The 27,073-nt window shown below is 45.1% G+C and overlaps 1 protein-coding gene across 1 annotated transcript; it reads right to left on the bottom strand.

Annotated features, from left to right (window-relative positions):
• Nucleotides 1–751: 751 nt before the first annotated feature.
• T265_00563 (hypothetical protein) lies at nt 752–26,057 on the bottom strand (the record flags this gene model as incomplete). The annotated part of the gene is made up of 11 exons (XM_009164367.1): nt 752–2,211; nt 5,431–6,008; nt 8,020–8,422; nt 9,328–9,453; nt 11,329–11,504; nt 12,946–13,560; nt 18,106–19,020; nt 19,362–19,614; nt 22,919–23,058; nt 23,103–23,216; nt 25,899–26,057. The coding sequence occupies 11 exons, from the start codon at nt 25,963–25,965 to the stop codon at nt 2,008–2,010; spliced, it is 3,591 nt and encodes a 1,196-aa protein (XP_009162631.1).
• Nucleotides 26,058–27,073: the final 1,016 nt, after the last annotated feature.

Here is a 27,073-nt window from a genome sequence, read left to right as displayed (position 1 = left end):
ATACAACTCACGCGAAGACTACGTTTTCCGGGATAGAGCCCTTTTGCTTCCGTGGAGCATAAATGAAAAACGAGCTGCCGAAAGAGTAGTGTACTGTTTTAGGCCATGGATGTGGCAGTGTAAACAGACTCTATTTATTGTCGAAGACTGGATAAAAAGTATATCCTGCGCAAAACTGGGACGTGTAACATCGCAGAAAGGGACATACAGCTGGTGTGAACTCCAAATATGTTTGAGCCAGATGCCGTAGCGGAACCTCTGCTGTCCATTTCGATTTTGCAAACTCTACCGATAGGTCGCCAAGGGGAGCCGAAGCGCGAAAAGGTTATACATTTTTTTGCCCACCGTCATCTTTGAGGTAACTCAGGGTATACGATTGAGGAGAGTATCACTTGTAACGCAATATGAGAAGCGCCGGCTTGAAATTCGAGTGAAGCAGACGTAAATGGACTCTGTTATAAACACAAACAGCCATCCTCACCGCGGGCAGATTACCTGAAGACTGTTTCCACGAGCTTCATAGATGTAAGGGGATATCTTCTGAGAGTTTGCATCTATACAGAAGGACAGCTTTAAATGCGCATATACGTTTACATGTGGTTATACGGCAGTGAAGCATCGGTGTTGAACACTGATGTCATGCTGTCGATGATGATGATACGTTTACAAGTACTATGCTAGGGGAACTCTTTTGTGGTGTTTTCGAACCGGCTTGACTGAAAACGAACACAAACAGTGGTGTCAACAGTGTATCGATCAGACCAATATCGAGAACAAAGTATAAATATATGTATACGCATACGGTGGTGAATAGGCAAAATACCATATCGCTGTGGGGGTGCATGCACGCGATATGGATATGCAGAGAAAACGAGAATAAAGACGGGAGAGAGAGAGAGAAAATAACCAAACTCTGGAAAAAATGAACAAGAGACATATGTGCTGCGCAACCTGTAGTAATAATAGTAATGGTAAGACCTGGACATGTGAGTGTACGAGGTAAATGTGTAGACGATCTGTAAGAAACCCGAGAGAAAACTAATCACACAGTACTGGACACAGTACTACATAATGAATTTGCCCACAGAAAAGGCGACAGTGAATCGACGACTATAATTCATATGAAGGATTCATATGGGCGAAGGGAGGCACGAGCAACAGTAGATACTCAAAACGTGTAAAATGTACGAAAACGATTCTGGAGCAGATTAATAGGCTCGGGTAGGCGGGCAAGAGTAGTCAACGGAAACTAGAAATGTAAGAGTTCGGATAACTGAAAACGCGCGGACGAATAGTTTCGAGATGGAAATGGTGAGGGCTTCATGCCGCTAATCAAATGCGTCCAGATCTCTGGAGATAACCGACGAACCGGGAGGTTGCACGAGACGTGCCCGCCAAAGGAGCCTAGGTCTGGCCTGATTTTGACCAATGGAAGTCCGTGGGACAGTGGGAGTAAAATAGCACGAATCTGCTCCACACTTTTGGCAAACAGGGTACGAAAGCATTACTAAACAAGTACGGTTAGCAGAACGAGCGGGAATTAGAAAGAGAGAGGCGGAGGTTTGGTGGTCGATCACATAGAAAAATAACGATTATCGAATGTGCAACGTGCTTGTTAATTAGGGTCTGGAAATGAACTGGTGCGACTAGCATGGTAGCACGGATTGGATGCTAGAAAACGAAATTGTCACAAGTTCATTTTGGACTCATTGATTAGCGATCTACTCATTGGCGATGCAAATAAAACATGCAGATCACATAGAACTCATATGTTAACTGTGCTATACCGTTGATCGGGACAGGAAGGATGGCCTGTGTGGGACGATGTCCAAAAACAGACCGGATCATGAAGCGATAAGTGAGGTAATTGTCAACCGAATGAGAGAAGCTGGTGGTTCACCCAAAAAGTCACGTATGACATGGTACAAAACAGCCGTGTGGATGGACGGAGAGTGAATCAAAGATGGCTGAGCGGCATAATTCTAGTGAACTCAGATATGGAGGAATTCAAGTGTCGTTGGTATGAGCGGTGGCGTCAGTAGATTCTGTAGTGACACCAGTGGGAACGACGGCGGCAACATCTCCACTGCCAATCCCACCAGTACCTGAGGAACCGAAGGAAAGCATTGAACTTGCTTGCGCGCCACAACGAAGCATCCCCGTGGCTGTTGTGGAATCCACTCCGATGCCTTTGAAGCGGGACACTAAGGACTGGAATGAAAGGAGGAATTCACCCTTTATCCATTAGTATATACAGGAACTCGAAATGAGAATGAAGTAGTTCGGTTATAGGTTAAACCGATTTTGGTAGAGTTAGTAACCTGTAATCTATCGATGACTTGGCAGCAGGGAATATATATCACAATTCAAATATAGATGAACGGAATCCCCTGTTAGTACAATTATCCTTTACTCCATCTAGAAAACCAGATAAAGTGATGAGAAAGGTCCCGAGTTCTAGTGTCAGATAGGTGTTTGTGCGCAACTTATCGGAATATCATCCACAAAGCTATTCACACAACACAGTGACGAAATGCCTTGCCGGATGCGTACGGTTTGTATTTCGAATACACGTAAACACCAATCACAGATGTAAAACGTCAAAAGAACACAAAGCAGTCAAACAGAAGTCAAAGCCCGATTGTGCATGAAGTTGCACAAATTTGAGCATCAAATATATGCGGTTTCATCACTTTTATTATCCAGGCTGTTACAGCGACCTTCAATTGCCAGTAGCTAGTGGAAAGAAGCTGCCCTTTGGAGGGCGCCACAACAGGGTATCTGTCCTCAAAATGGCCAGAAACTGAGAAGAGATAGTTATCAGCTCAAATTATACGACTGACAGAAGTTTAAGCCTCAAAGCAATAGATAATCACAGGATCATCACCGATGTGAACGCACGACGATTAGAGGTTCAGCAAAAGACAATGTCCCCGCCATTCTCAACCTGAAACCTCCCGTGGTCAAAGAAATGTGCACAAATCCAAGGTGTCCTCATCATTGAAACAGAAAGAATGCAGATCCGGGTGGATCCACACGCAAATATGGTGAAAGTAGAGGAATGCAGAGAAACAAATCGCAGGGTTATTAAAGAGGGCCTGAGAAATTCAGCACTGGTCGAATAGTCCTTCGGAAAAAAACTATCCCAAGGAAACTTGAGCAAGTGGACCTATTATTTGTATGCTCCTTTATTAGCTATGGAATTTCGAGGAAACGTTACGCCTTAGTTACAAGAAAGCCAGCCCTGTCATGTAGCACCTGAAAGCCGCGCATTGATTGAGGCAATCCAAGCTGTCTCAGCTATTGCTCAAATGACGATGGGAAGGAAAGTGGGGATGATCGTGTGTTCAAGGTGATAGCTTGTATCAGCTTAATATATGAACTGTTAATGAAAAGCAATATTCAAAAGATAATAGTGTTGGCGATGTTAGTGGCTGTTTTGGACGGATACTCGACAGGTATGAAGCGTGGACGACACTGACTACGTCAGTGAGTAGTTATTTTAGTTGCCATCCCTCCGTGCGTTCTGCTACAGAGTCCTTGTCCGAATTGACTGCAGTTGCCAATGAGACTTAGCAGAGTGTACCAGCTTCGTTAGTTTGGGAGCTCAGGGATTCATCTAAAACCCAAAACCTCAAGAAACCCAACCAAAAACTGGGGGAAAGCATGCTCTAATCTCCCCGTTTTTCGGTCAAAATACCGAATTCGGTCTTGTAAAACGCCCTTTCACCGGTCAAAACACAAGATGGGTATGTTACTGGAAAATGCGAGATAGAAGAGCTATCTTCAATAGCTGAAAGTTTTTACCGCACTAAATATCCCACAGAATTCGGTAGGAAGATGTGTCAAGTTTTCCTCGAGAACAGAGCTGTCTCTCAAGCACTCCAGAAATACCGTTTCAAATTCCTCGGCTTCGGAGAATCGCACCGTAAATTCAGCTTTTTCTAGGTTCGGTGACGGAAACTACCCGTGTTTCGCTGTCCCCGTCATTACTGATATAGGTGATAGTCTTTCCAATAGACATAAATGGCTCTATTTCAATCACCAAACGAACCGTGACAAGTTCGTAAGTTACTAGGTCAAGTAGTAGGAAAGCTCCTTAGGGCCATCTATGGGACGAATTTCGCTGCCCATTCGGGCATCAATGCTTTTGGGCTAACATGTAATTCCCCAGAGTCAGACGAAATCTCCGGAGCGCATTCCTAGAGACTTATGAAAATAATTGGGGCGTGTGAAGTCTAGAAGTAGCGGTTCCACGATGGCAAGAAAAAGATAATACGGTGAAGGTAAGGATAGTGTTTTTACAAGGGTCTGTAGGGCCGTTGGGCGGGGACGGCGTTACATCGAATGCCGGGGTAATGCAGAACCTGTGCCCTCCAGCAGTTTGAGTAGTCGAAGCTTAGTTAAACGATAGCCTGTCATTATTAGAACATTACCTCAGTTCACAAGTCAGCGTGGAATTTTTTACACTGACTTAATCCACACATACAGAATGTACCGGAGATAATAAGAATGCATTAACAGTCTCTTAGCGCTTTGCTAACCACGATGACTGAATGAGATAGAAAGCCAAGAACCGTAGAAATATTTGAATTCTGTATCAAAGAGTCAACAGGTCGGTACGGGACAACCATGTGTATATCAAGGTCCGGACATAAAACATTATTTATTTGAATTGAGTATGGGGTGAATACAATCTACGGCGAATCTTGATGGATAACAATAATTCAGATTGCACGGTAAGATTTAATGCACAGCCTTACTGGCGTCACACGGGTATCAACCTAACGCCACCAGAAAGAAAGAAACACGTGGGCTGTGGTACTACTACGTTGCCCAAGCCTGGACAGAAGTAGAGATGCAGACGTCAAGTTCGAACCAAGGACCTTCCGGTCAGTAAACTCGCGCCCTAACCACTGACAGGCAAAATAGATCTGGACGTGCAAGTGTACAAAACGTCAAAACATCGAACGTCTCCAAGATTGAACGTTCAATTTACCGAGGAAGATAAGTTAGTTAAGATAAAGCAGAACGTCAAACCTCAGTAATCATCAATGTTCAAGGGTTACCGATGATGTTTTTAACAACCATCCAAAACTTTTTTTGATTTCCAGTATCAGCTCAAATTGCGATGAATGAATAAGTTACGTACCCAGTGGTGACCTTTACATACATACATTGCGCTACACAGCTTTTTAGTGTTGCTTTATTAAAGTAACGAATATAGAAATGAGAATGAATGAAAAGGGCCCCCGGCACCCAGTAAAACGCAATAAATGCAATAAAATGCAATAAATTAGGGACAAGAAGAAACAAAACTTTATTTTTCAGCACTCCTTCAGTTTAGAGTCAAGAAGTGCCGTAATTGGAGCACATACTAGTGCACAACCTAGTCGTCTGATCGTGTAACAGAATGGTGGACCCGAATACCTGTATATCCTGTAAACGCAGCAGTACTTCTCCAGGTGGTATTGGTTTGACTGAGCCATAGTGAGCACTGTTTTGTTCCCCACCAGAAGATTCCAGACAATCTTGCACTACTGCCGCCTCAGATGTGGTCGAAAACCCAAGCAATACCCAACGGGCTGCCATGTGTGGGTGAAGCTCGAAATCCGGCTGTGTTCCGTTGCTACTGTCACTGCCAGTTGTTGCTTTGATATGTTTGCTCAGGGCACTAGAAACAGCTAGTTTTAACACGCCGACAGACACATGTGGTGGGATATTATGGACGAGTAACCAAGACTTGGAAGCTGCCTGACGTACGTCCCCACTTGGTTCGTCGCTTGAATCACCAAACTGACGCTGTGGATCGGAGGAAACAACACCTGCACCCGGATCACTACCTCCAACGTCAGACCACCGAGGATCTCCAAGAGCACCATAGGGAGGACGATTTGGATAGGCTGACGAAGACCACCGCCGATCAACAGCATTAGAATATGGATCGACGGAGGCACGAGGAGCTGAGCCGGACCAAGGGCTAGATTCCCATAAAAAGGCACCAGACCCTGAAAGAGGAAAAATGAATCAACAGTGGGATAACGAGGCAAACAACACAAGGATACTCATTTTGGTTGGTCAATCATCTGAAAAGTGTTGTGAAATGCAATTTTGGGGTTTTGCGGGATAGGTGTCTTGTTGTAAAATGATTCAAAAATCGACGACCACCAGTTGCATGGGGACTAATTCAGTGCTACTGTCACCACGGGGTGAACAGTAAGAATTAGGGTTAGATGTGTCAAGCTACAGAATGATGAACCTTCTACATAAAATACCTGCACCTCAATCTGAGTACCGTCTGTAAGTACAAAGCATGTTGCTGTTAAATCAGTTGGAGAAACCCGGAACCCATCGGAGTCAGTCTTTTCGAAATCCCTTGAAAACAACTAACGAGTCTCGCCGGATTAAAAGGTTGGTCAAGTTTTAGGGAGTCAGGCAGAGGAAATGACCAGCGAAACCCAGTGCTAGGTGTCGACTACGAGTGCCCGTTGCTTGGTGTGGGTGAATTAAATGAAACTGGGACCAAAGCAGAGCTTTGTTTCTTCAGGTCAGAATTACTCCAGCTAGCGAAAGGCCAATATGCTGATAACCTCACAACGCTATGGGTCACATAAGTAAAAATGCAACATTCAGATGTTCTTGATTCTATGCATTCTGGGACGTCCGGAGAACAAGTCGCTGTGATGTAAATTTTAGTTCTCATCTCCAAACAATAAAACTTTTCCCAACTTACTCCATGTCCCATGTTCTATGTTCTATGTTCTTCGTTAGAGCCAATAGTCAGCTCTGTCGTTTGGTAGTATATTGTTCGCTTCAATCACCAATTTCCATACGAAGTTCCCCGGTGGATCTCACAGTAATCATTTTGTATGACTTTGTGCAAACAGGTGATCCTCAACTGTACCAGTAAGGAATACAGTTATCCTTCTTGAAGGCTACTGTGGTGTGACGTCTTGAATCAAATCGTAAATCAAATCGACCGCCACCTAATTAGGTTTTTATTTCTCCAACAAAACGTTTTGCACTACATTAAGAAGACCAGAATGCGGACGTTAAAGACTGGCTGCTCGTTCTCATAACTTTGTGAAGTAGACCCTAGCTGGTAAGTAGTTTCTTTGTTTGATGCCCACTTTGTACATTTTCCCGTCAACCGCTGTAGAACCCCGCCTAAAGAATTGTGTCAAAATCTATGCTCAGTGGTGTGCCTCAGATATTCGCATTTGTGTTAATCTTAGCTATCGCCTCTCGAATCCCCGGGTGTCCCTCGCTTGCATGGAACAACAGCTGTCTCGGTTCGCTCCTTACCGGGTCTGGCTATAAATACCAATGTTCCATTTAACTGAGGCTTAACCAAACTGGTCGGATATCCAGTTTTTGTTTCAACATGGGCTGTTGCCCAGTCAAACCGTTCCGTACAAACCCCCACCAAACTAAATATTGACAAGACAACCCTGGTACATATTGGCTGATGACACCGGTGTTTTCTGTTTTCTAATTTTCCACCATATCTGTGTGTAATACAGTCCAGGAAGAGTATTGGGCTTAAGATGGACTCCACCTGAATTGCGGTGCTGATGCGGGGATTAAAAAATGTGGTGGTGAGAACCTCTGGTATTGTCTAGCTAAAACATGATACAGTATTTCCGACCTGCTACCTGTTTCAACCTGCTACACACCCTCCGTTTGAAGCCTTCTATAAGCATAATGACAATACTCGAGGATAGTAGACAATCGATCGCTTGGCCATTCTTGAGAATAGGCTAACGAGCTGAAAACAGAGGCGTGTGTCCGAAAGTATTCCATCAAAAGAAAGTTTTGTCCAGATGTTCATCAGGACAGAACAGATATAAAGATGTAACGACCAAGGGCTCAAGTACCAAGTTTTTTATTACTTTCCAATGAATTGGTAGCACGAAAACACACCGAATGACACCTGTCGGTATTCTTATTGAGACATGACGGTTACGGAGGAAATGAAGGTGATGAAATAGTGTAGATTTAAGTCTCTTTCTTACTCACCGATCTTAAGACCTGAGTCTGGGATAGCACCTGCATCCAAAGGCTGATCTGTTCCGGTGAACTGATCGAATATTTGGGGCGCCCGTTGTAGTCCCCCTACTGCAGCTGGATTAGTAGAGGGCCAACCACCTGAAGAGAGGATATTGAAAGCACCTGTGCTGGACACCGAGTTGAAGGTGTTCTGCTGTTGAGGAAGTGGCTGAGACGGTGAATGTGACAAATTGGTTGAGGCAGTGATTTGCTTGATCATTCCAGCTTGGCTGCGTACGTGTTTTAGTTGAGCATGTTGTGCCTCAATCTGAGAAGCCACTTGAATCGCCTGCAATTGCAGTTCTTGCATCACCGGGTTCGTGGCAAACTGAACGTTAGCAGTGCGGAGTTGTTTGAGTTTTCCATTGAGCTCCTGTTGGACAGAGATGAAGTACGAGAAAGTAGTGTAACTCCAAACAGTATAAAAACCAGTGCACGTAAGTGGATGGCGAATTCGGGACACCTATCGATCATAAAGCAGACGTTAACAGTTCACGCCCACTGTTGTTACTTTAAGATGTGACTACCGTGGATTACTGAGGAACCCAACATACCTCAAAATGCATAAACTAAAGGAAACGGAAACGAATAATATCCATGGGTATGACTACAGACACATGAAAAATGCGAGTAGCTGCACCCATGTTATCTCGGTGATTCATAAGATTATCTGTTGGTCCTAATAATACGGTACATTTGATACACACACGGATGGGGAGTTTCAAGTCAGCTGCAGAATGCATTACTCCTATTTAAACCATAAATAGTTATATAGGTGCAAAAACAGAAGGGAGTACATATTCAACTGAAGAAATTAAAACCGTATCAATATTTGTCTGGTAGGAAATCCTATTAAGGAAGTCTTCGACGGGTAAGTCATCAGGGGCGTGGCGGTTCGCCTATAAGGTTCGCGTACATTTGTGTGGCTTGAAGTAAGCGACTGTGACAGCTTAGCCGATCAAACCAGAAATCCAATGATTAGACTTCTGTTCATCGGATACTCGCAAACGTGCAAGCTAAAACCCTTTCCATCAAATGCGCATAGCGATAGCTACTAAAGAGAATTACTATACTGATTGTGGAATTAGCAGTTGATCGGCAGGAGATACCGACGCACGCATATAGCGGATATAGTACAGGCATTTGTGCGGAGCCGGACGTGAAGCAACGCGAAAACAGCTGATATCAAAGCGAATCAGAAAGAATAAGATGGGTGGGAAGACGAAACAGCATGTCAAACTGAAATATGCCGACAAAGCAACAATAAAATTCACCCACTTGGTGTTTTGATTGCAACTGCATTATGGTTTGCAAAATTTGAGTTTCTCGTTGCTGTAAAACATGTAGCGATAACTCCAAATTTTCTGCAGGAAGACCAGCAGCAGATAAATTCGTCTTAGGTAACTGCAATACAAAAAGGAAGCATAGCGCATCATAGGGGATAGATAAAGGCACGTTCGGTACAGCAAACTCGAATCAAACAACTTCCTTGTCCAATACGTGATATAAAGTCGCTACAAACGCAAGCGTTGGTACTGGAGCTTCGCTGCTTCACAAATAGAAAAACATTCTGGAAGTAGCGTGGTTACCGCACTAAAAATTCAGTCGAGTTGGACGGAAACTGAAAGTAAGTATGCTGGCTACATCGGATTGTGGCCATTAATGTCTTTGTCTGCAGTGGAAAGCATGGAGAGTCACATCGAGCCCATTCTCATAAATGGGAAGTAACGGCATCCAGATCTTTGGTAACCACAAAGTCGGAGAGCATTCTTACCTCCCTTCGGGGTCATTTTGCAGAAATTTACGTATCATCTCGTAGTATCTAAAAATTGAACTGTCTCCTGTTACGTCGTTTTCGAGGAAATCTGACTACCTACAGCTCCATTTATTCACTTCTTGGAAAGTGAATTCCGTTTCGATCAGATAAATCGGTAGAAGCGAGCGTTTCTAAACCATGACGGATGGTCGGCTGGTTGTGCCTAAACGGTGAGTATCTGTCCGCTACCTGTATGTACTTACACCTGTCTGGAATTCTTTTCCATAAACACCCTCCAAGAAAGTTGTAAGCACTCGGAGTTAGACGGTAATACTATCAAGTTATATGGCGATGGCCCATATTAAACTGTTCACTCTGTCGCCCGTATCCCTGGATTGAATTTATTGTTCCCCCATCTTCTCGCAGGACTTCACGGGAAAGACGATCGGTCACTGAAACATACTTTTGTGTGCAGTCGAAGCAGAAGACGCCTAGATTAACGGTAAGTAGGTTTACAGCAAGCAGGCATCTTGATACTAGATGTAATTTCACCTCATGAACTCCTTTAGATGACCTCCATTCCTATCACCGACAAATTAACAAAACCATCTAGCTTATGTGCTGGTTCCAAGCACAAACTAATGCCGACCTGAATTCCCATGCACCACAATTCTGTTATCGTTCTTCAGGTAATGACGTAATAGCCTCGCGTCTCACCGAACTGTTTAAAGCGTTCAATGAAATGCATTCACAGTTTCTCTTCCCATTCTAACGTAAATGAAACTGATTTAGCATCTTCGTGAGATACCGCTGTAAACTTGCATGCTGACAACTCACCCGAAGGTGCACAAAGCTTCACTGACTGGGCTTGCTTTGCACAGCTCTAAACTACACAAAAGGATATGATCCGTAAGCTATCTGTGTGGCAAACGGACAATGAGCACCTCCTTGACGGAAAGGGCGCCGAACGTAAGCCGGTTGAAAATGAGACCAGCTTGAAACTGAATACTGTTACAATCTACACATACTTGCACACCCCAAATGAAACAGGGAGATCTAAATTAATGGGTATGTCTGGGGCCAACTACCTACCAACTACCCCAAGTTGACGACCCACATTGTGATCAAGTATTTTAATAAGGCTGTTACAACTGCTTTTTTGGGCTCGCATTTTCGTTTGTGTCTGTTCTGGAGATTTACCTCGGACGCTCGTTACATGCAACAACATACCGCTCCACCGGCTCTAACTACAAGCGTCAGATAGACTGACTGTAGACATGCATCGATTAGTGCTCACAAAGCAAGGAAGCTCCGATTCTGGTCTTTACTGATTGTTTTCAATCCGCAGCTCGAAAACGCGGTTGGGAGACCATCGGAAGAGGGTACATCCTAGTCACTCTGACACGGTGCTTGCTTGAAGCTACAAAGAACAACGCAGTAAAGCGTACGGCACATAATGCACAGGACAAAAGAAGAGTCCGAAAGGGAGTGCTTCTAAAGGAAAATTCAAAGGAGGAACTCACTGATTGGTCATATGTGTTCGGGTGCTGTGACGACCGCAAATTTACTGGACGGCTGTTAGAAAGTTGCTCTGCAGTCACGGCATCCTCTAAGTTGCCCATCTGCATGAGTCCACTGTTAGTAAACGACTTTATGATTTCGTCCAACCCCGGATGACATGTACGGTCGCGGAGGTCCACTGTAAGAAACATGGAGAACGTGATCTAATTAGATGCGGTACATTTATACGGTCTGTCTGCCTCAATACATGCAGGGCTAAGTACGCCTGACCGTTCTGTTCAAGAGGTTGAACCGAAAGACAAACCGAACACAATCCATTTGTCCCGGCACCCAGGCGAACAAAATCTGTGAATGACTCCTAAGAGGAATATTCTATTAAGGTATCCTAGACCGGAATAAAAGGCCGCAAAACCCGGTTTCAACATGAGGACAATCTCCCTAACCAATCTATCGTAAATGTTAGTCATCCCCACTGATCAACAAACAGAAACTTCAGACTGACACCCAGCAATGATCAAGGCGGTAAGTCATAAGAAATCTAACGAATTGGTTTCCTGACTGTCTTAAAACACGATCAGTCTGGTGAATTACTCACTTAGCCTGACGAAGCATTTGTGTCAAAAGCGTAACATGTTGCTCAGCAACAAATCCACTGATTGTTAACCAAACCCCTCTGAAAAAGAAACCCGTTTAATATCAGTTTGTCAGCTGTACTTCAGGAACATCTCCATCGTGAACAAGCTTATTGCGTTACATGACGTGATAGTTCTAGGCATAACCTACATCGACAGATAGAACGAAAGTATCCCAATGACACCAATGAAATGGACCGCTATCTATCCGGACTGTTGTGTGGAGCGAGATGGCTTAGTGGTTAGAGCGTGAATTCACTGACTGGAAGGTCCGTAGATCAAACCCGACCTCAACCTCTCGACTTCCCCTATTTAGGCTTGGGTAACCTGGCAGTATCCCAGCCTTCGTGCTTTCTCCTGGTGGCAAGGCAGCTAGGCACCGGAAGGGTGTTACAGCTGACCGATTTAACGCAGATTCCCTAACTTTGAAGTACCAGTTGAAAAATTTATTTTGAAAACCTCTTCCTGCTTAGTCCTGTCTGTGGTAACACAAAAGCATTCAAAAACTATAGGATAGTACATGTTGTCATCTGAGCAAGCATTCACCTATTTTGGTTACAGATCACCCGATCTTGGTAGGCAGGAGTTCCAGAACCCAACCCGGCTATATTACCTAAACGACACGGAATGAAACGAAGTAAAACTTGCAAAAACTCAGAAACTCTATGATAAGCCTCTAAATGGTGAAACCAGGAATGGGTTGTTGGAGTCTTCGTGAAGCCTACAAGCAGCACCGTTTCAAAGTATAGTAACACTCCAAGTACCAAACAGACTAAGGATCCGGATAGAGATGGCTTTCGTTGTGTATGATCCCACTAGTTCCTCTAAACAACAGGACAATGATGAAACGTTGGTCAGGTTGCGTAGCTACTCGGCTCGAAAAAGCATACAGGAAAGTGTAAGAATTCGCATACGTCGGACTACACATCAAAGCATATAAGTGAAAGCCGAAATGTAACAGACGTAAGCTCAGGAATGAAAACCTACTCAGGGCACGTTCCACATTTGTGTTAATATCAGAAAAGATGGCCTGGACTTCTTCATCAGCAAACCCCAGATTTACGAGTTGGCGCATCGCATTAGCACGGAGTACACTTTGCTGTTGAAGCTGTTGTGAATGTTGCTGCGGGCTGAGAAACATGCGTTGGGCAGCCGATGAAGAGGGCGATAACCCAGAACCCAAAGCAGGGTAGAAGGCACTGTGGGGAGTTCTGAACGGTTGCTGATTGGCGACACCCGTGGCATTGCGTGGTGGTGGGATGATGGGTGTGGGAAAATCGCTGGCAACAGAGCCAGGTTGGCACATACGGGGAGGTAGGATTGGATGCGACGGATTGAAATAGCCGGATGTCTCGGTCGAAGGAGGTGTGGACCAACCACCTGGCATCAGACTTGGCCGCCTTGGGTCAGTCAACGGCCAGCCGCCTGGCATCTGCGGAACGTTGCCGAGTGGAGGCCAGCGCATTCCTGCTCCGTTTGGATTAGACAGCAGATGAGGGAATGTATGTTGTTGCTGTTGTTGCTTCCCAGCCAAGCGATTGAAGTGGGTGTTTGACCATCTCCCCTTATTACCAAGACCCACACCAGGAGCTGTGTTTTCGCCTATGACAAATAGGGACAGATCGACAGAACAGGATACTTCAGAATTAACTGAGGAGCTGTCACAAGCTGCTGTGATGCCAAGGTGGAGAAAGTATAAAATCTTCAGAAAAGATATATAAGCAGAAGTTACTGCATTATCGTAGAATCCTAGCACTTGATATAAAGTAGTTTCTCCAAAAAATATCATTCAGAGGACAGGCCAACTAGTCTTTGTAGGAGAGACGGTTCTTCTAAATGAAAACAGGATCAAAACACAAATTCATACAGCTTAAATTCAGACAGTACAACAGTGATATTCTGCTCCCTTCTATGAAGTTTTGCCCTAACACATGCACATTTTAACATCCAGAAAAACAACCACCGCAGAAGACGGCACTTGTCCTCTGAAAAGACCGTCACCTTAAAGGTGATATGTGAAGTATAATCATAAGCCGATGATGCAGGATTGATTGCAAACTTTTTTGCTACTCTCACAAAAAGTAAGGTCTTCAAAAAATTTTCGTTTGCTTGTAACCATCACTAGAAGAGTTCTTCCTACCAGGTCAGTAGTGTCATGACTCTTGACTGCGTGGGCTAATGGCAACCCGTACGTTTCAACTTTCCAAAGGGAGTCCCATAAATAAATGGGTCCACCACACCAAGCATTATGGCCCATGTGTAGGTGTACGAGCGTGCGGCCAAATTCTCAAACCTTATCATGAGGTCATGGACACAAGTGAGTGGAAGCACTAGTGTTCAAGGTAAATGTATCGACCTTGAAATACAAATTGTGGTTGGTCCCTCTTGGGAGGACTGCTGTCAGACGAAACAATAACGGAACAGCGTTACCAACGTTCCTTATTCAACTACAGGACGAGCCGTAATTGCCACCACGTTCTTTCACCAAGTCACAGTTGCCCACTTTATGGTTTGCCGCAAACTCAAAGGGTTTTCGGTGGAGATTACGAGATAGTTGTGGAACGCGATTGGGCCATTGCAATTAGCGATGTTGCACAAGTGCTTCAGTCAAAATCCCCGTTGCATCAACGGTTGTCAGCATCATTATGCACAGCAATACACCCGTATTAAATGCTGATGCTTAACTGCCATACGTCGTGGTGGGATGAGCTTACTGAAGTGCAGAAATTGAAGGATGAACATTCATTGCAAAAGGCTCCGTATCGTTGAGGAAAACAGTAGAAAACGGGTCGAAATACTCATATGAGGCAAACACGAGGACATTATTGCAGTTTTGAGGCACCAATGGTCAACTGCCACCCTAGGAGACCGTATTTCATAGTCACACAACAATATGACCAGCACAAGCCACTTCGACGCCAATTTACAGGATCAATTCTGCTCTTGAAGAAACGATGCAAAAAGCGTCCCTTAAATTACGAAATGTTCACCAACTGTCCCTTGAACTTTGCTGAAACCGCAAGAAACATACGTGTTACCGCTCTGGTGAACAGAGTGATTTACGCAACGAAAATATGAAAGTACCGAGAACAGTGGACCCAGATATCAGGGGATCTCCCCTGAAAAGATAACTCACACAATAGTCTGCCACCCGGAATCCAGGGGTTTCAGTCAGCGCCCTAAGATGATAGGATGACGCTCAGCCTAGTCTTGCAGCAGTAATCAAGTTGAAACCCTATAGGATTACCACACTGAAAGTGGGCAATATTGATCAGAATTTAGTCCTTTGCTCAAATGGAAACAAATAGGAAAAACGAAGGTAGCGAAAAAAGCTGGTTATCCGTAATTGGTCCCCTTAGCTAATACACCACAAAGCTACATTATACCAGAAATCAAGTGCAAAGCTTATGTGAACATCAACAGCACATGCTCTGGAAAATAAAGGGGAATGCATGGGATGGAAGATACATGAGATGAAAGATCAATGAAGCATCGGTGTTAAACGCTGATATCATGCTGTCGATGATGATGATGGTGATGATGGATGAATCAAGTAAGTGATGCCAATTTGTAGCTGCTTGTCTGTGCTTGAATTTCAATTCCAGCCCCACTATCAAGTTCCGTTTAAAAGATAGCTTGCTAAGTTTTACCATCAGCTTGTGTGTACTCGTTTGTATGCTCGTGCCGAGCATCATACGTTGGTCGTACGGCAAGGTAATCGTCCGAGAGAATACGACAGCACAATCCAGTATCCCTTAGTGGTGGCTCGAAGAAACCGAGCTCAAATGCAATTGTGTAACAGCTGGCCGAAACGTCATATCATCCATAAGGAGCATGCGTTCGACGTCATATAGCGGCTGTTCTTGAGCTGGTCACGACCGCTATCAATCACAGAGGCGTTTGAAATCTGGCTGCATGACCCACAACTCAGCGTCCAAAAGGAACTGGTGTGACCTTTGAACCTGAGATGATCTGCTAAAAGGTGACGTCACTCACTTGACTCATCGACCAACGTGGCTTCCATCCCACGCACCCCCTCCCTTTGTTTCTTATTTTCCAGAATGTGCCAAGGATTTTCAGTCGTTGCACGTGATTTCTGATATACTATAGATTTGTGGTGATTTGCTAAAAGGACCAATCGCGGAAGACCAGCTTTGTTCGCTACCGGCGTTCTTCTCATGAATTCTACGGATATCTTCGGGCACTGGGGACAAATAAGGTGGACAGGCACCAGTGTCGGACTTCATTTTCACCCCAAACCAATACTGCCAGTGTATTATTGGTGCGTGAAGGGATAAATACCTTTTAACATAAATACCTTTAAATACCTTTAACATTTCCATGTTAATCTGGTGTGTCCTATTCAGTTTCTGGGGTTCTGTTCCACTGTGCGGAAGTAACTTGTATTGCTCCGACGTGCTCGAGTGATACTATCAGTGTCCAACAAATGTGTTGCACTCCAGAATAATGGTTGTCCGCGTGCTCTGAATACCGTGTCAGATGGAATAAGATATATTCCCCCATAGATTATCCAAAGTACTTCAGGAAACGTCAATAATGAAGAAGTGGAACAGAAACGGCATTGCAGTTTTGTATGACACCGTTCTGTGTGACGAATATGCATGACGCTTTAGTGACGTTCGTATGGTCCTCAGACGGTTCATTGCTGAGCACACACATCTCCAAGAGGACCCAGTCAACCGTCCCAAAGAGTCCTTTGGTAACAAAAACGGGTAGGCTAACAGTGGCCACACGACACCCCACCAACTGGAATTCAGTAATAAACTTTACCCTGTTTCAGGAATAGTCTCACTAAACCAACTGGTAAACTGAGTACCATTGAAAAATAAAGCTTACGTAGATATCAGGCACAGTTAAAGATCCTGTTTACCGTCAGCAGACACGAAATGGCTGGCTGGCATCCGAGTGCCTGGCAACAGTGGTCGAACCACTGGACACTCATACATAGTAAGAAGCCATAAGATGGGTTGCACGGAGCTGAATGCGGTGTGCACAAGTCCTTGGCGTTGATGCAAAGCCAGAGGAATAGGATTGGCGAGGGGATATAGTGCAAGTTATCAGCCGGTCTAAAAAAGATGGCATAACAATGGGCGCCGACAGCAGTTACTCGTCTATTACTGTGACACCAGCGCCATTCGTCAATTCCTTTAATTCTCAACGTACTACTGTATCTCACCAGTACAGCACCGTGCAATTATTACCGAGAGCCACCTATCAAGACATTGTCAAGAATAACCTGACGGTATCCCAGTGACCTTGCTGTTGGTAATGCTGTCAGCCTTAGAATAACAATATAAGAAGGATAGTCATTGGAAAATCGAAAAAAAATTACAAATACAAAGTGGCCATACACAATGTGAGACAACGATATGATGCATGATAACACAGTACAACGGACTGGTCCCGGTTGCCAGTACCAGCTTCAAACCATGTACCAATGGTACATCAGCTCCGGCTGCTACATGTGGATCTTGGTAATTGGTGTTCGATCGCTTAAATGGTAGTGAATCATAGCTCATTCATCAACCACCAAAACATCAAGATTGGAAAAAGATTGTGGCATGTGGAAACGGTTTGGAGTGAAGGTTAATATCAGATGTGCTACCACCATCTGGATTTTTCAGCGAGAACTAGTAGGAAGTGAGCATAAATATGCTTATTTCCTCCTAACTGCAGCAAAACACCGTGTGCTCACGAGAACTGTATCCACTGCGGCACCTTACCAAATATCTGAACTGTCTGCCCACATCGACTGATCCCGTAATCAAATATGTTCACTCGATTAGGTAGCCCAAGTGGATAGAGCGCGAACTTACTGACCGGAAGGTCTGTGGTTCGAACCCAACCTCTGCCTCTCGACTTCTCCTGTCTAGGCTTGGGTAACCTGACAGTATCCCAGCCCTCGTTCAACCTTCGGGTAGCGTGGCAGTTAGGCGCCGGAAGGGTGCTACAGCTGAACGATTTTATACTTGATTAGAACGCTGCTTATCCCCACCCAAGATGTACTGATTGATCGTGGCCAATCCCGATCGTGCTATCCATTTCAAGGCGAGTACATGACATCCGCATAGTGTGCATTCGAAAGAAATGATGAGTGGTTTCAGGAAGAAAATCCCAAATACTCACCTGGTGTGGCTGATGAGGGAAAAGGCCAAGGACCATTTGGTGTGACAAGATTGGGGGAGCTGACTAACGGGAATCCGCGGTTAGATCCAGTTGATGGGGATACATTGTGTAGTGGTGTTCCAATGGCGTGTGGTGCACCTGCAACGGGTCTCGCACCAATACCAGAGGGGTTGGATAATGCACTGGGAAATAAACCTGAAGTTGGACGTGCGAAACCACGGAAACTGGAACCGCTTTCTGAACCCGGAGGTAGCTGTGGTCGAGGATTGGATGCACTTGGGCCAACAAAACCTGCATGGGTTCCCGGGAGAGAAGAAAAGCCCGATTGATTGATATTAGAGCCAACACTCGGTTGCCAACGCGCAGTCCGTTCACCAAGGTTTTCATAATGAGACTCCCAGATTCCTGTGCCATTAGGAGGTTCACTGGGCCAGACATTGGACTCAAGATCACGACCCATTGCGGACCCGCTCAATGAGCCGATACGACGCGGTTGTTGGACCGTTGATGTTTGACCGTCGAACATGCCACTGGTTCCACGGGCAGTCGCATTCGCTACGTCGACTGAGGGAGAACCACATGTAGCTGTATTACTGACATCGTTGAGTTCCGAAGTATCCCATGGGGTGCTTTGGTCAACTGGATGGATACCCCAGGGTTCTGTTGTGTTCACGATCGACCGGACGGCTTCCTCAGGGTCAGTGGCAAACAATGCTTCAACTTCCGCGCTATCAACACTGGACTTTTTTGCTTTCTGGCAGTCGGTTAGGTCGGTCGAAAGGTCACCCGGCTTGGAGGTGCAAGTCAAAAGTTGGTTATCAGTGAAATCGTGAATAGGTTGAAAGCATCCGGTAGACGGGACGGCACCACTGACACTCAATTTGGAAAGAGCAAGTGGTAAGTTATTTCGCTCATCTAGGTGGGGGGAGAAACAAATGTGAAACCGAGAAATTCACTGATGTCTCAGACCGTCACAAAAGCATACATCGAAATGTGAGAAGACTAGGGATGTGCTACTCATCAGCAACATTCAATGGAGTGTTTCTCAATTGACCTGTGCCCTGTTAGTAACACGAACAGAGGTTAGATCAAACAATACAATCGTGCACTCCTTTGTGATTCACCGACCGATTTTGAAGCATGGAACTGAAGGCATGAAGTTGTGATCAACCGCAAATAAATTAACTTTGATCCTATGGTTCATGGAGAAAGTTACCTTCTGTTTGGAACCCTGGGGTGAGCTCAATTCAACTTACCTCCAGGGAATTCTGGCGAATCGGAATTGAGGGGCCATGCATTAGTCCGCGAACCGCTCAAGTACCGACGAGAAGGGTCTGAGTCTGTGACAAGGGTGGAGTGGGTTTGTTGCCCGGTGATTGCGCGCGGTACGGAAGAAACTGTGGAGCTATTTTGTAGGGACCAACCGGTGCAACTGGGTGCAGCAGTGCTCCCGGGCTCGCCAAGTAAGGAATTGGAGCCTGCTGTTCCCGAAAAGTCAGATATCGACCACTAGAGAGACACAGATAAAGAAAAGGATACATCAGTCAAGGTAACGAGGACATCGGCAAACCACAGACAATATTGCAATTATTATCATTAAAAATATTGTCCACTAACAGATATTCCACAGTAAGGATGGAATTATAACGTTTCCTTACAGCATCAGTTCAAACAACCTGAGATTCAATATGGAAGTAGCTGGACCGAGTTTATCTATATAGTAGGAGATTCATTATAGCTCCCAATCAGTCGGCATAGGCACAAGGAAAAAGAATTCGAATGAAGCTGGAATTGAGGCAACTTCGTGTTGCGTGGTCGCTCGAATCCCCAAGGCCCGAGTCGCGTTTGCTAATTTGAGACACCTATGGTGTCAAATTGGTGTATCCTTGAATCTCAAGGGGCGTGTGTATTCGACCACAGTGCGGGCTGTTTTGTATGACTGTGAGACTCGGCCTGTTCGACCAGCGGAACTGAGACGTCTTCAGGTGCTCGACAATCGTTTCCTCAGAACCACAGATCATGTGGGTTGGTGTCGGCGAATCCGTAAGGAGGCAATTAGAAAGCGAGCTTTCGGTTGTTCAACGGGTATTTCCATTGAAGCGGAATGGCCCAAGTGGTAAGAGCGCGAATTTACTCACCGGAAGGTTCGTAGTTCGAACCCGACCTCTGCTTCACGAATTCCCCTGTCTAGGCTTGGGTAACTTAGCAGTATCCTCGTACCTCCTTCGGATGGCATGGCAGCCAGGCACTGAACGGGTGCCACAGCTGAACGATTTCATTCTTTTCACTTCCATTGAAGAATGTCTCCAGCACCAGAAGCTGCGTTGGTTGGGACATGTGTTACATATGCCAAACCATCGTCTGCCGATGAAGTGCTGTTTTCCATGCTCAATTCAGAGTGCCGGATGCACAGAGGTGGCCAACCTTGACCTGGCAAAGGGCTATGAAGGGAATTACGAAACGCTTGGGTGCTGTCGGTGCTACTCGCCTTCCAGGATGGGGACCGCGTGATCCCCACTGTGCCTGGTTGGATACGCTGCGAGATGTGGCTGCCAACCGATGTCAGTGGCGACCTTGTTGTTAGTTTCTACCCAGACTGCCTGTATGAGTGTTTGGAGGTTTGGTCACCGCGGAATGATTGTAGTAAGCTAGCACTAAGTACGCGTTGCATACATGCGGCTACCACCCAGAAGTCTCCCATAGTGCGAAAACTAGAAAACTAAGATTGCTCTGCACGTCTCAGCGAAAGACCACAACCTTTCGTCGTTAGTTAATCGATGAGCCCCGGGTAACTCAAAGGGATTTGTTAGTGCAGATGGAATGGTGTTGGGGAGGATGTTTCAGGTTGTCTGTTGCACATCCTTTCTGCTATCAGGGCTTTTGAGCATACTTTTCGCCCCTAAGTTAATAACAAACTACGGTTCACCTGTGAGCATCATACATCAATAGTTTCCAACGGTATTCACCTTCCATCTTCAGGGCTCATGCTCACAGTCGGCCTACAGCCTCCCTTCCGCACTAACGACAAGGTTGTCCCTGGATTAAATATGCACAAATCCCGACTACTACTTACTTCAACCATAATCTACACTGTCGTCTGAGTTAACAGGATGATCGCAGCGAACTAACAGGTTGTCAGATATCGACAGACTCATCTTTCGACTGACCTACACCGAGATTGAGGCGTTTGTCCGCTCGGCTGTTTTGCTATTCTTGACGTAACAGAACTTATACATAATATGTATCGCCAAGATCGTGGCAAGTGAAACATGAGATGGGCAGCAAATCTAGTTTAAGAATAGTATGAGATTCAGCCAAGACTGATACCCTTGTAAACACCTACATAGTTTGCGAATGTGTATTTCACTACATGTCTTTTCTTTGTATTTCAGCTGATCACTTCTTGTGTGAACCGGTCCGTTTTATTCCACGAGTCGTCCGCTACTGGTTCCTCCTTCGCGTCAGGGTAACAAAAGCCCCCCCCTCCCCGCACCAAACGACCTAGTAGCACTCGAGGCCAGATTCAATCGATGTTTGATGAGGGTTTCCAAAGCCACTAACTAACTGCAATTAGTCTCCACCATAGAAGATTGTGCTGCATGCTTGAAACCCCCCGGGAAGAATCAGGTACCCCATTGTCAAAAAGTTACAATCACCGAGTCGTCATCCTTATCCTGGAGATAGCAACATAAGATGAGGAGGATTTCATCGTCAAAAACGGATGCATTGGGTAAAAGACACGCACAACAGCAAAAACCCACCAGTATAAACTTTTGAGAACTCAGAAACCCAGATGTATTCTTGGATTTTCCTTGAGTATCATCTAAATTCCTGATATAGTCGAATAAATCAGCAGTTTCAGGCGCAATGGCCGGCTAATTGTGAACGTCGTTCCAAACAGTATGAGGACCATACGATAGATCTGATACACCCTCATGAAGGACAACGAATAAGTCATCGATTGCGAAACTGTAAACACTTGACCAAAAAACACTGAGAACTTAAGTTGCCTGCGAAGACTATTGTTGAACCTGCAAACACCTATCCTTATAAACATGTGTTTACAGGCCCTCCGTTTACAGATTCCATAGTAATGTCTCAGTTGTCTATACGTTCGTTTTGTGGACCGACCGACTGCTTCCATAGTCCTAGATACACAAACTTTTCCTATGTTGATGTCCTGCTTCCAACGGCTGAGTTCACCAAGCCAGTTCACCAAGTCACCAAGATACTGCAATTCAAGGATCGCCAGGAAGTTTCTTCCCATCGCTTAGGTAGATGAACAAGAACATAACTGTGAAATCACGGCGCATGAAAAGAGCACGCAGGGTCAGCGGGCTTAGAAAAACTGATGCAATCGCGTGACACGACTGCTGCTGCGCGGATATCCATCGAAAAAGCATTAATTGCCTGATCCGAATGTGACATTCGCAACAGGTGCAAGTACCTGAGCATACATCAGTCGAAACTCGGTAAGAACATGCACATCACTTTCCTTCGCACAAGCGCATTTCCGACAAGGCTGTATTTTTTATCGGATTATAGATGGAGGGAAAATATTCGGAAGGTTAGTTTGTTGGAACACCAATATGAGTTCGGAGGCAGTTTAAAACTAATTAGCCACAGAATTCCAAAGGTGGCCGTATGCACAGTAGGAATTTAAGCAAAAGACCGAAACACTAATGAATCGCCCACAACCTACTTTTCTGTACAGTTTCTCTCATTCCGACGATTTGTAAAGGCATACAATAGGTGTGAACGCGGACAGTTAGTGATAGACACATTTATTTCTATTATACTGCTCATCGCTCACCTGATTCGTGCTACTTGTTGCCTCCACACCAGTAGTGAATGCACCGGTGGCGGGATCCGTGACTCTTGCGGCATCAAACATTGGAGGTGGCCACATCTGTCCAGCTTCCGAGCCCCCAACGACGGATTGCTCGGTATGTTCTAATAATTGTTCCAAAATTACGTTCTTAGACAGTTCTACTCACCTTCTGCAGATGCGTCGAGAGTGGTTTCTGTGGCGAGGTTTAGTGTAACTTTACTGTTGTTCCAGCGGTTTGAAGACAAGGAACCTATATTACTGCTACCAGTACCTGGTTTGCCTAAATAAAAGATGTGGGAAAAACGAAAGCAGATGAATTTGATGCCGAAAAACGTGCACTTATACATGTCGGTCTTCAGTTAAGTCCAGGTTGATAATACAACAAACAGCATTCTCCAGTATAGACGTAATGCACCACTTAAGAACATCATAAACGAGATTCAGTCGGGTTCCAGGTGAGTCTTCCGCCAAAACCGTGATATTTGGCTCGAAACTGATGCCTTTTGAGAACCCAGTCTCCAATCCCCAAAAAAGAACATCTTGGGCGTTCCGGAGGAGCAATTTCTTATCTCACCCAAGATCAGGATATGAAATTCACACCTTAGATTTGACCGTATTAAGACACCGAGCAGGCGCAGGACTATTAAACACAGTTCATACACATTCGCTTAGAACGTGGTTTAGGTTATCAAACATGATTTTCAGGTGCAAGAACCTTAAACACTCCAGTAATCTCTGGAAAAAAACAGACCCCATCCAAGAGCAGGTACTGCCTTGAAGAGAGCACAGTAGTTTCCCGCCATCCCCGAACCGAATTCCATTACGGCAGAGATGACCGTTCAGCTGTAGCACCCTCTCATTGTCTAGCTGTCATGCCAACTGGAGGCACGACGGCTGGGACACTGCCAGGTTACCCAAGTCTGGACAGGGGCAGTCGAGATGCTGGGGTTAGGTTCGAACCACATACCTTCCAGTCTGTAAGCTGACGCCTTAGTCACTAAGCCAACTTGAGCTCACCATTACTGTAGTCTACCAGGACGTGAAGGCCTGATAATGAACACACCAAAGAAAAGTTGGACTCAACATGAGAATCGCAGCTAAGCTCGAAAATCATCTACTTAACGTTCGGTCCATTTACAAGAGAATTTCTAACTTTTTGCAGGCCAATAGTTTTAAAACTCTTCAGCTCATTGTCCCATGGCACCTAGTGTATGACACCATCACCAAAGATAGACCTCGGGTTGTTAAGAAACATCCTGACTTTCAGGATGTTTTATAAACACCTTAAAAAGTGTAAATGGTGACACATTAATACCATCAGGAGACGTCTCTAGGAAGAATAAATAACACCACTCCCCAAAAGGTGCTATTTAAAGTGCGATCCCACTGAAGACCAGCGCCGAGAAGTCCATTACTTCGTTCTAAAATATTGCCCATACGTCACCTGTAGTGGCTGATGCTGGTAATCCATAAATCCCTATATCAAATATCCCCCACAGCAATGATGACGCACATTGCAGTAGCTATGGCACTGGATTCAGTAATTCTGAAAGAAGGCTCCGGTGTTTTAGACAGGTCACACGTCAGAAACCTTCCAGAAATTAGCACGGGACAGATTTGCTGTTGAGTGAACTTGCCGATAGGATACAAACAGAGTTGTTTGTCGAAAAGGGGTCTGACTAGGCATTAGCAAATCTCCAGATAATCCAATGTGGTAATGCACAAACCATGTGAACGTCGTTCATTATCAGACATAGCGAGTGCGGTGTTCTCAATTCAACGTGAATTAGGTCAGCTAGCGCTGACTGGTTTGCACCAAACTGGGACACCGGACCACAACGAAGCCTACTCCGGGCAAACAAGTCAGTATTAACAAGAGGGGGTGTAGTCATATACAACAAAACGTCTCTTGGTGGCTCAACTGGAGGTTTATTTATGAATGTAGCTCATTTTCCTGGTGAGACTTCGACGAAGCGTTTACAGTCAATTTGTGCTGAACTCAAGTAGGAATAGAAAAATAGTTCAAAATGACACCCCAAGGATGATTCAGATGCAATCATAAAAAGGTACACTGTGAAAATGTCTTCTACCTTAAAAAGCTTAAGTTCTCGATCAAATGAGTTAGTCTGGTAGATTGTTGATCTCTGGTAGATTACGGGTCAAAATCAAACAATATCGCAAACACCATAAAATATGCTCTTCTTACGTGTCCACAGACCAAACTTCATTCCTGGAACACATGGCCTCGTAAGACCTCGCTTCCAACCCCCCACCCACCCAAAAAAAAACACGGTGGACTGACCGGATCGAACCCAGATAAAACCATGGTGAATAGTGGAGACGCTTCAACCTATGTTTCGACAGCTACTACAGTATGAGAAACGGTAAGCGGAGACTGAGATGACGAAAGTGAAGGGTTGGGTGACACAGATAGCTGAAACTGATGTATATACACACAAGCTATGGCTAGGTATGCCATGCCGGGCAAAAATCCGAGCGATACACAGTTGGTCGCTTTTCGAAAGTGGACAGGCTATATAAAGCGATTCACTGAGCTGGTTAACTCAACAAAATTGCAATTCCCACGCATGTTCTAAGTAGTTCCTCCTGAGATAGAACCCAACCCGGACCAACATGGCCTACATGACAATCGGTAAAGAAGGGTGAATTTATCATCTTTTGGTCCGAAACTAAGTTCGTTCTCTTCCGAAAGAGGAACCTTCATCGCAACTGCAGAGGTTAGACAACGGTATTAAGTGAACTGGGACTATGGTTGAGATACTTATTCAAAGATGTTAGACACATAGAGGATACGTATTCAGGGTGAGAACGAATAACCAGAACGGTAGTCCCCGTATATCACCAGATATAGAGTTGATGAAAAGAAATCTGAATAGTGGTGCCCCACTGTGGTAAATGGGTATAGATCGATAAGCTCATGTTTAGATAGTAAAACACTTACCTGGAGTCCTATTCCACGGGGTAATACTGGTACTGAGTGAGACACCAGCGCCGTTGACCTGGGACATCAGTCAGCTCCAGCAAATTTCCAACCAGGTTACGCGCATGAGCATTACAGAGACAAAGAATACTTGGCCAAAACTGGCCAGCCGTCACCCGGAACGAGCTGAAATTAAAAATAATTAAGCGTTACTGAAGATGGAGACTTTGCAGCGTTCGCCTCATTATCTCGTCGTCGTCATCATTATAAGAGATAGCAACATCAGTGTTGACACTGATGCTTTACTGCCGTACGACCATAAAGTTCAGCTAGTTATATTCAAAGTCGTAGAGTTAGAAGAAGGGGAAAAGAGTGGGTGGGGGAGGGTACCCAATGCTAACCTGAGTCAAGTATTCTGAGTCGCCTACACTTCCAAACGCTCAATCAGTCTATTTGGAAAGAAACTGACGGCACGAAAGCCACTAACGTCGACCAGTCGCAAGCACAGACGGGGCCACGAAGACCCCATTCTGGAAGCTGTACAACAGCAACAACATACAAACTCTTCGTAATCTCTTTCACGCCCTTCTGCCAGGTCGTACATTGTCCACCTCGCGGTTCGCGACATTCTAGAGGAGCCACGGAGAACACCCTTCTTGCTAAACGGCATGCGTAATTCATGACTGAGCCACCGCAGTTGATGGTGCTGGAGGTTTTCCGTGATTAAAACACCTGCCGCATAACCAAATACCTATTTTCTAATCGCCTCTTTACTAATCTGCTGACCACATCCAAAACCAGCAACGCTTGAGGCAGCGGTGGTCAAAAGCCTGAAGACGCCTTACATCATCTGTCCACAAGGGCCACGTCTCCCACCCATACAACACAGCCCTTACTGTAGGCTGGTACACGCGTTCCTTGAGATTAGCAATGCGTTTTTGACGCCACAAGAGACGCAAATTAGCAAACGTGATTCGGGCCTTTGAGATTCTTGCTCTTTTTGACTACAAACTTCCGCCAGAGCTAATACAACTACCGAGATAGGCGAAATTCTCCACAACCTCAAGTGATACTGCTTGAATTGTAAAGGGTATGTTCAGAGACTGGACGTTGTAAGGCTTGACTTTGAACTTTGAAGGTGAAAAAGCGCATGCCAACAGATGGCTTGATGAGCGTCAGTATATTCAGCAGGCCTT

Source organism: Opisthorchis viverrini (genome assembly GCF_000715545.1).
Source record: "Opisthorchis viverrini unplaced genomic scaffold opera_v5_5, whole genome shotgun sequence".
Classification (NCBI taxonomy): Eukaryota; Metazoa; Platyhelminthes; class Trematoda; order Opisthorchiida; family Opisthorchiidae; genus Opisthorchis; species Opisthorchis viverrini.
The sequence above is the reverse complement of the archived record's forward strand: the minus strand, read 5'-3'. Positions and strand labels throughout refer to the sequence as shown.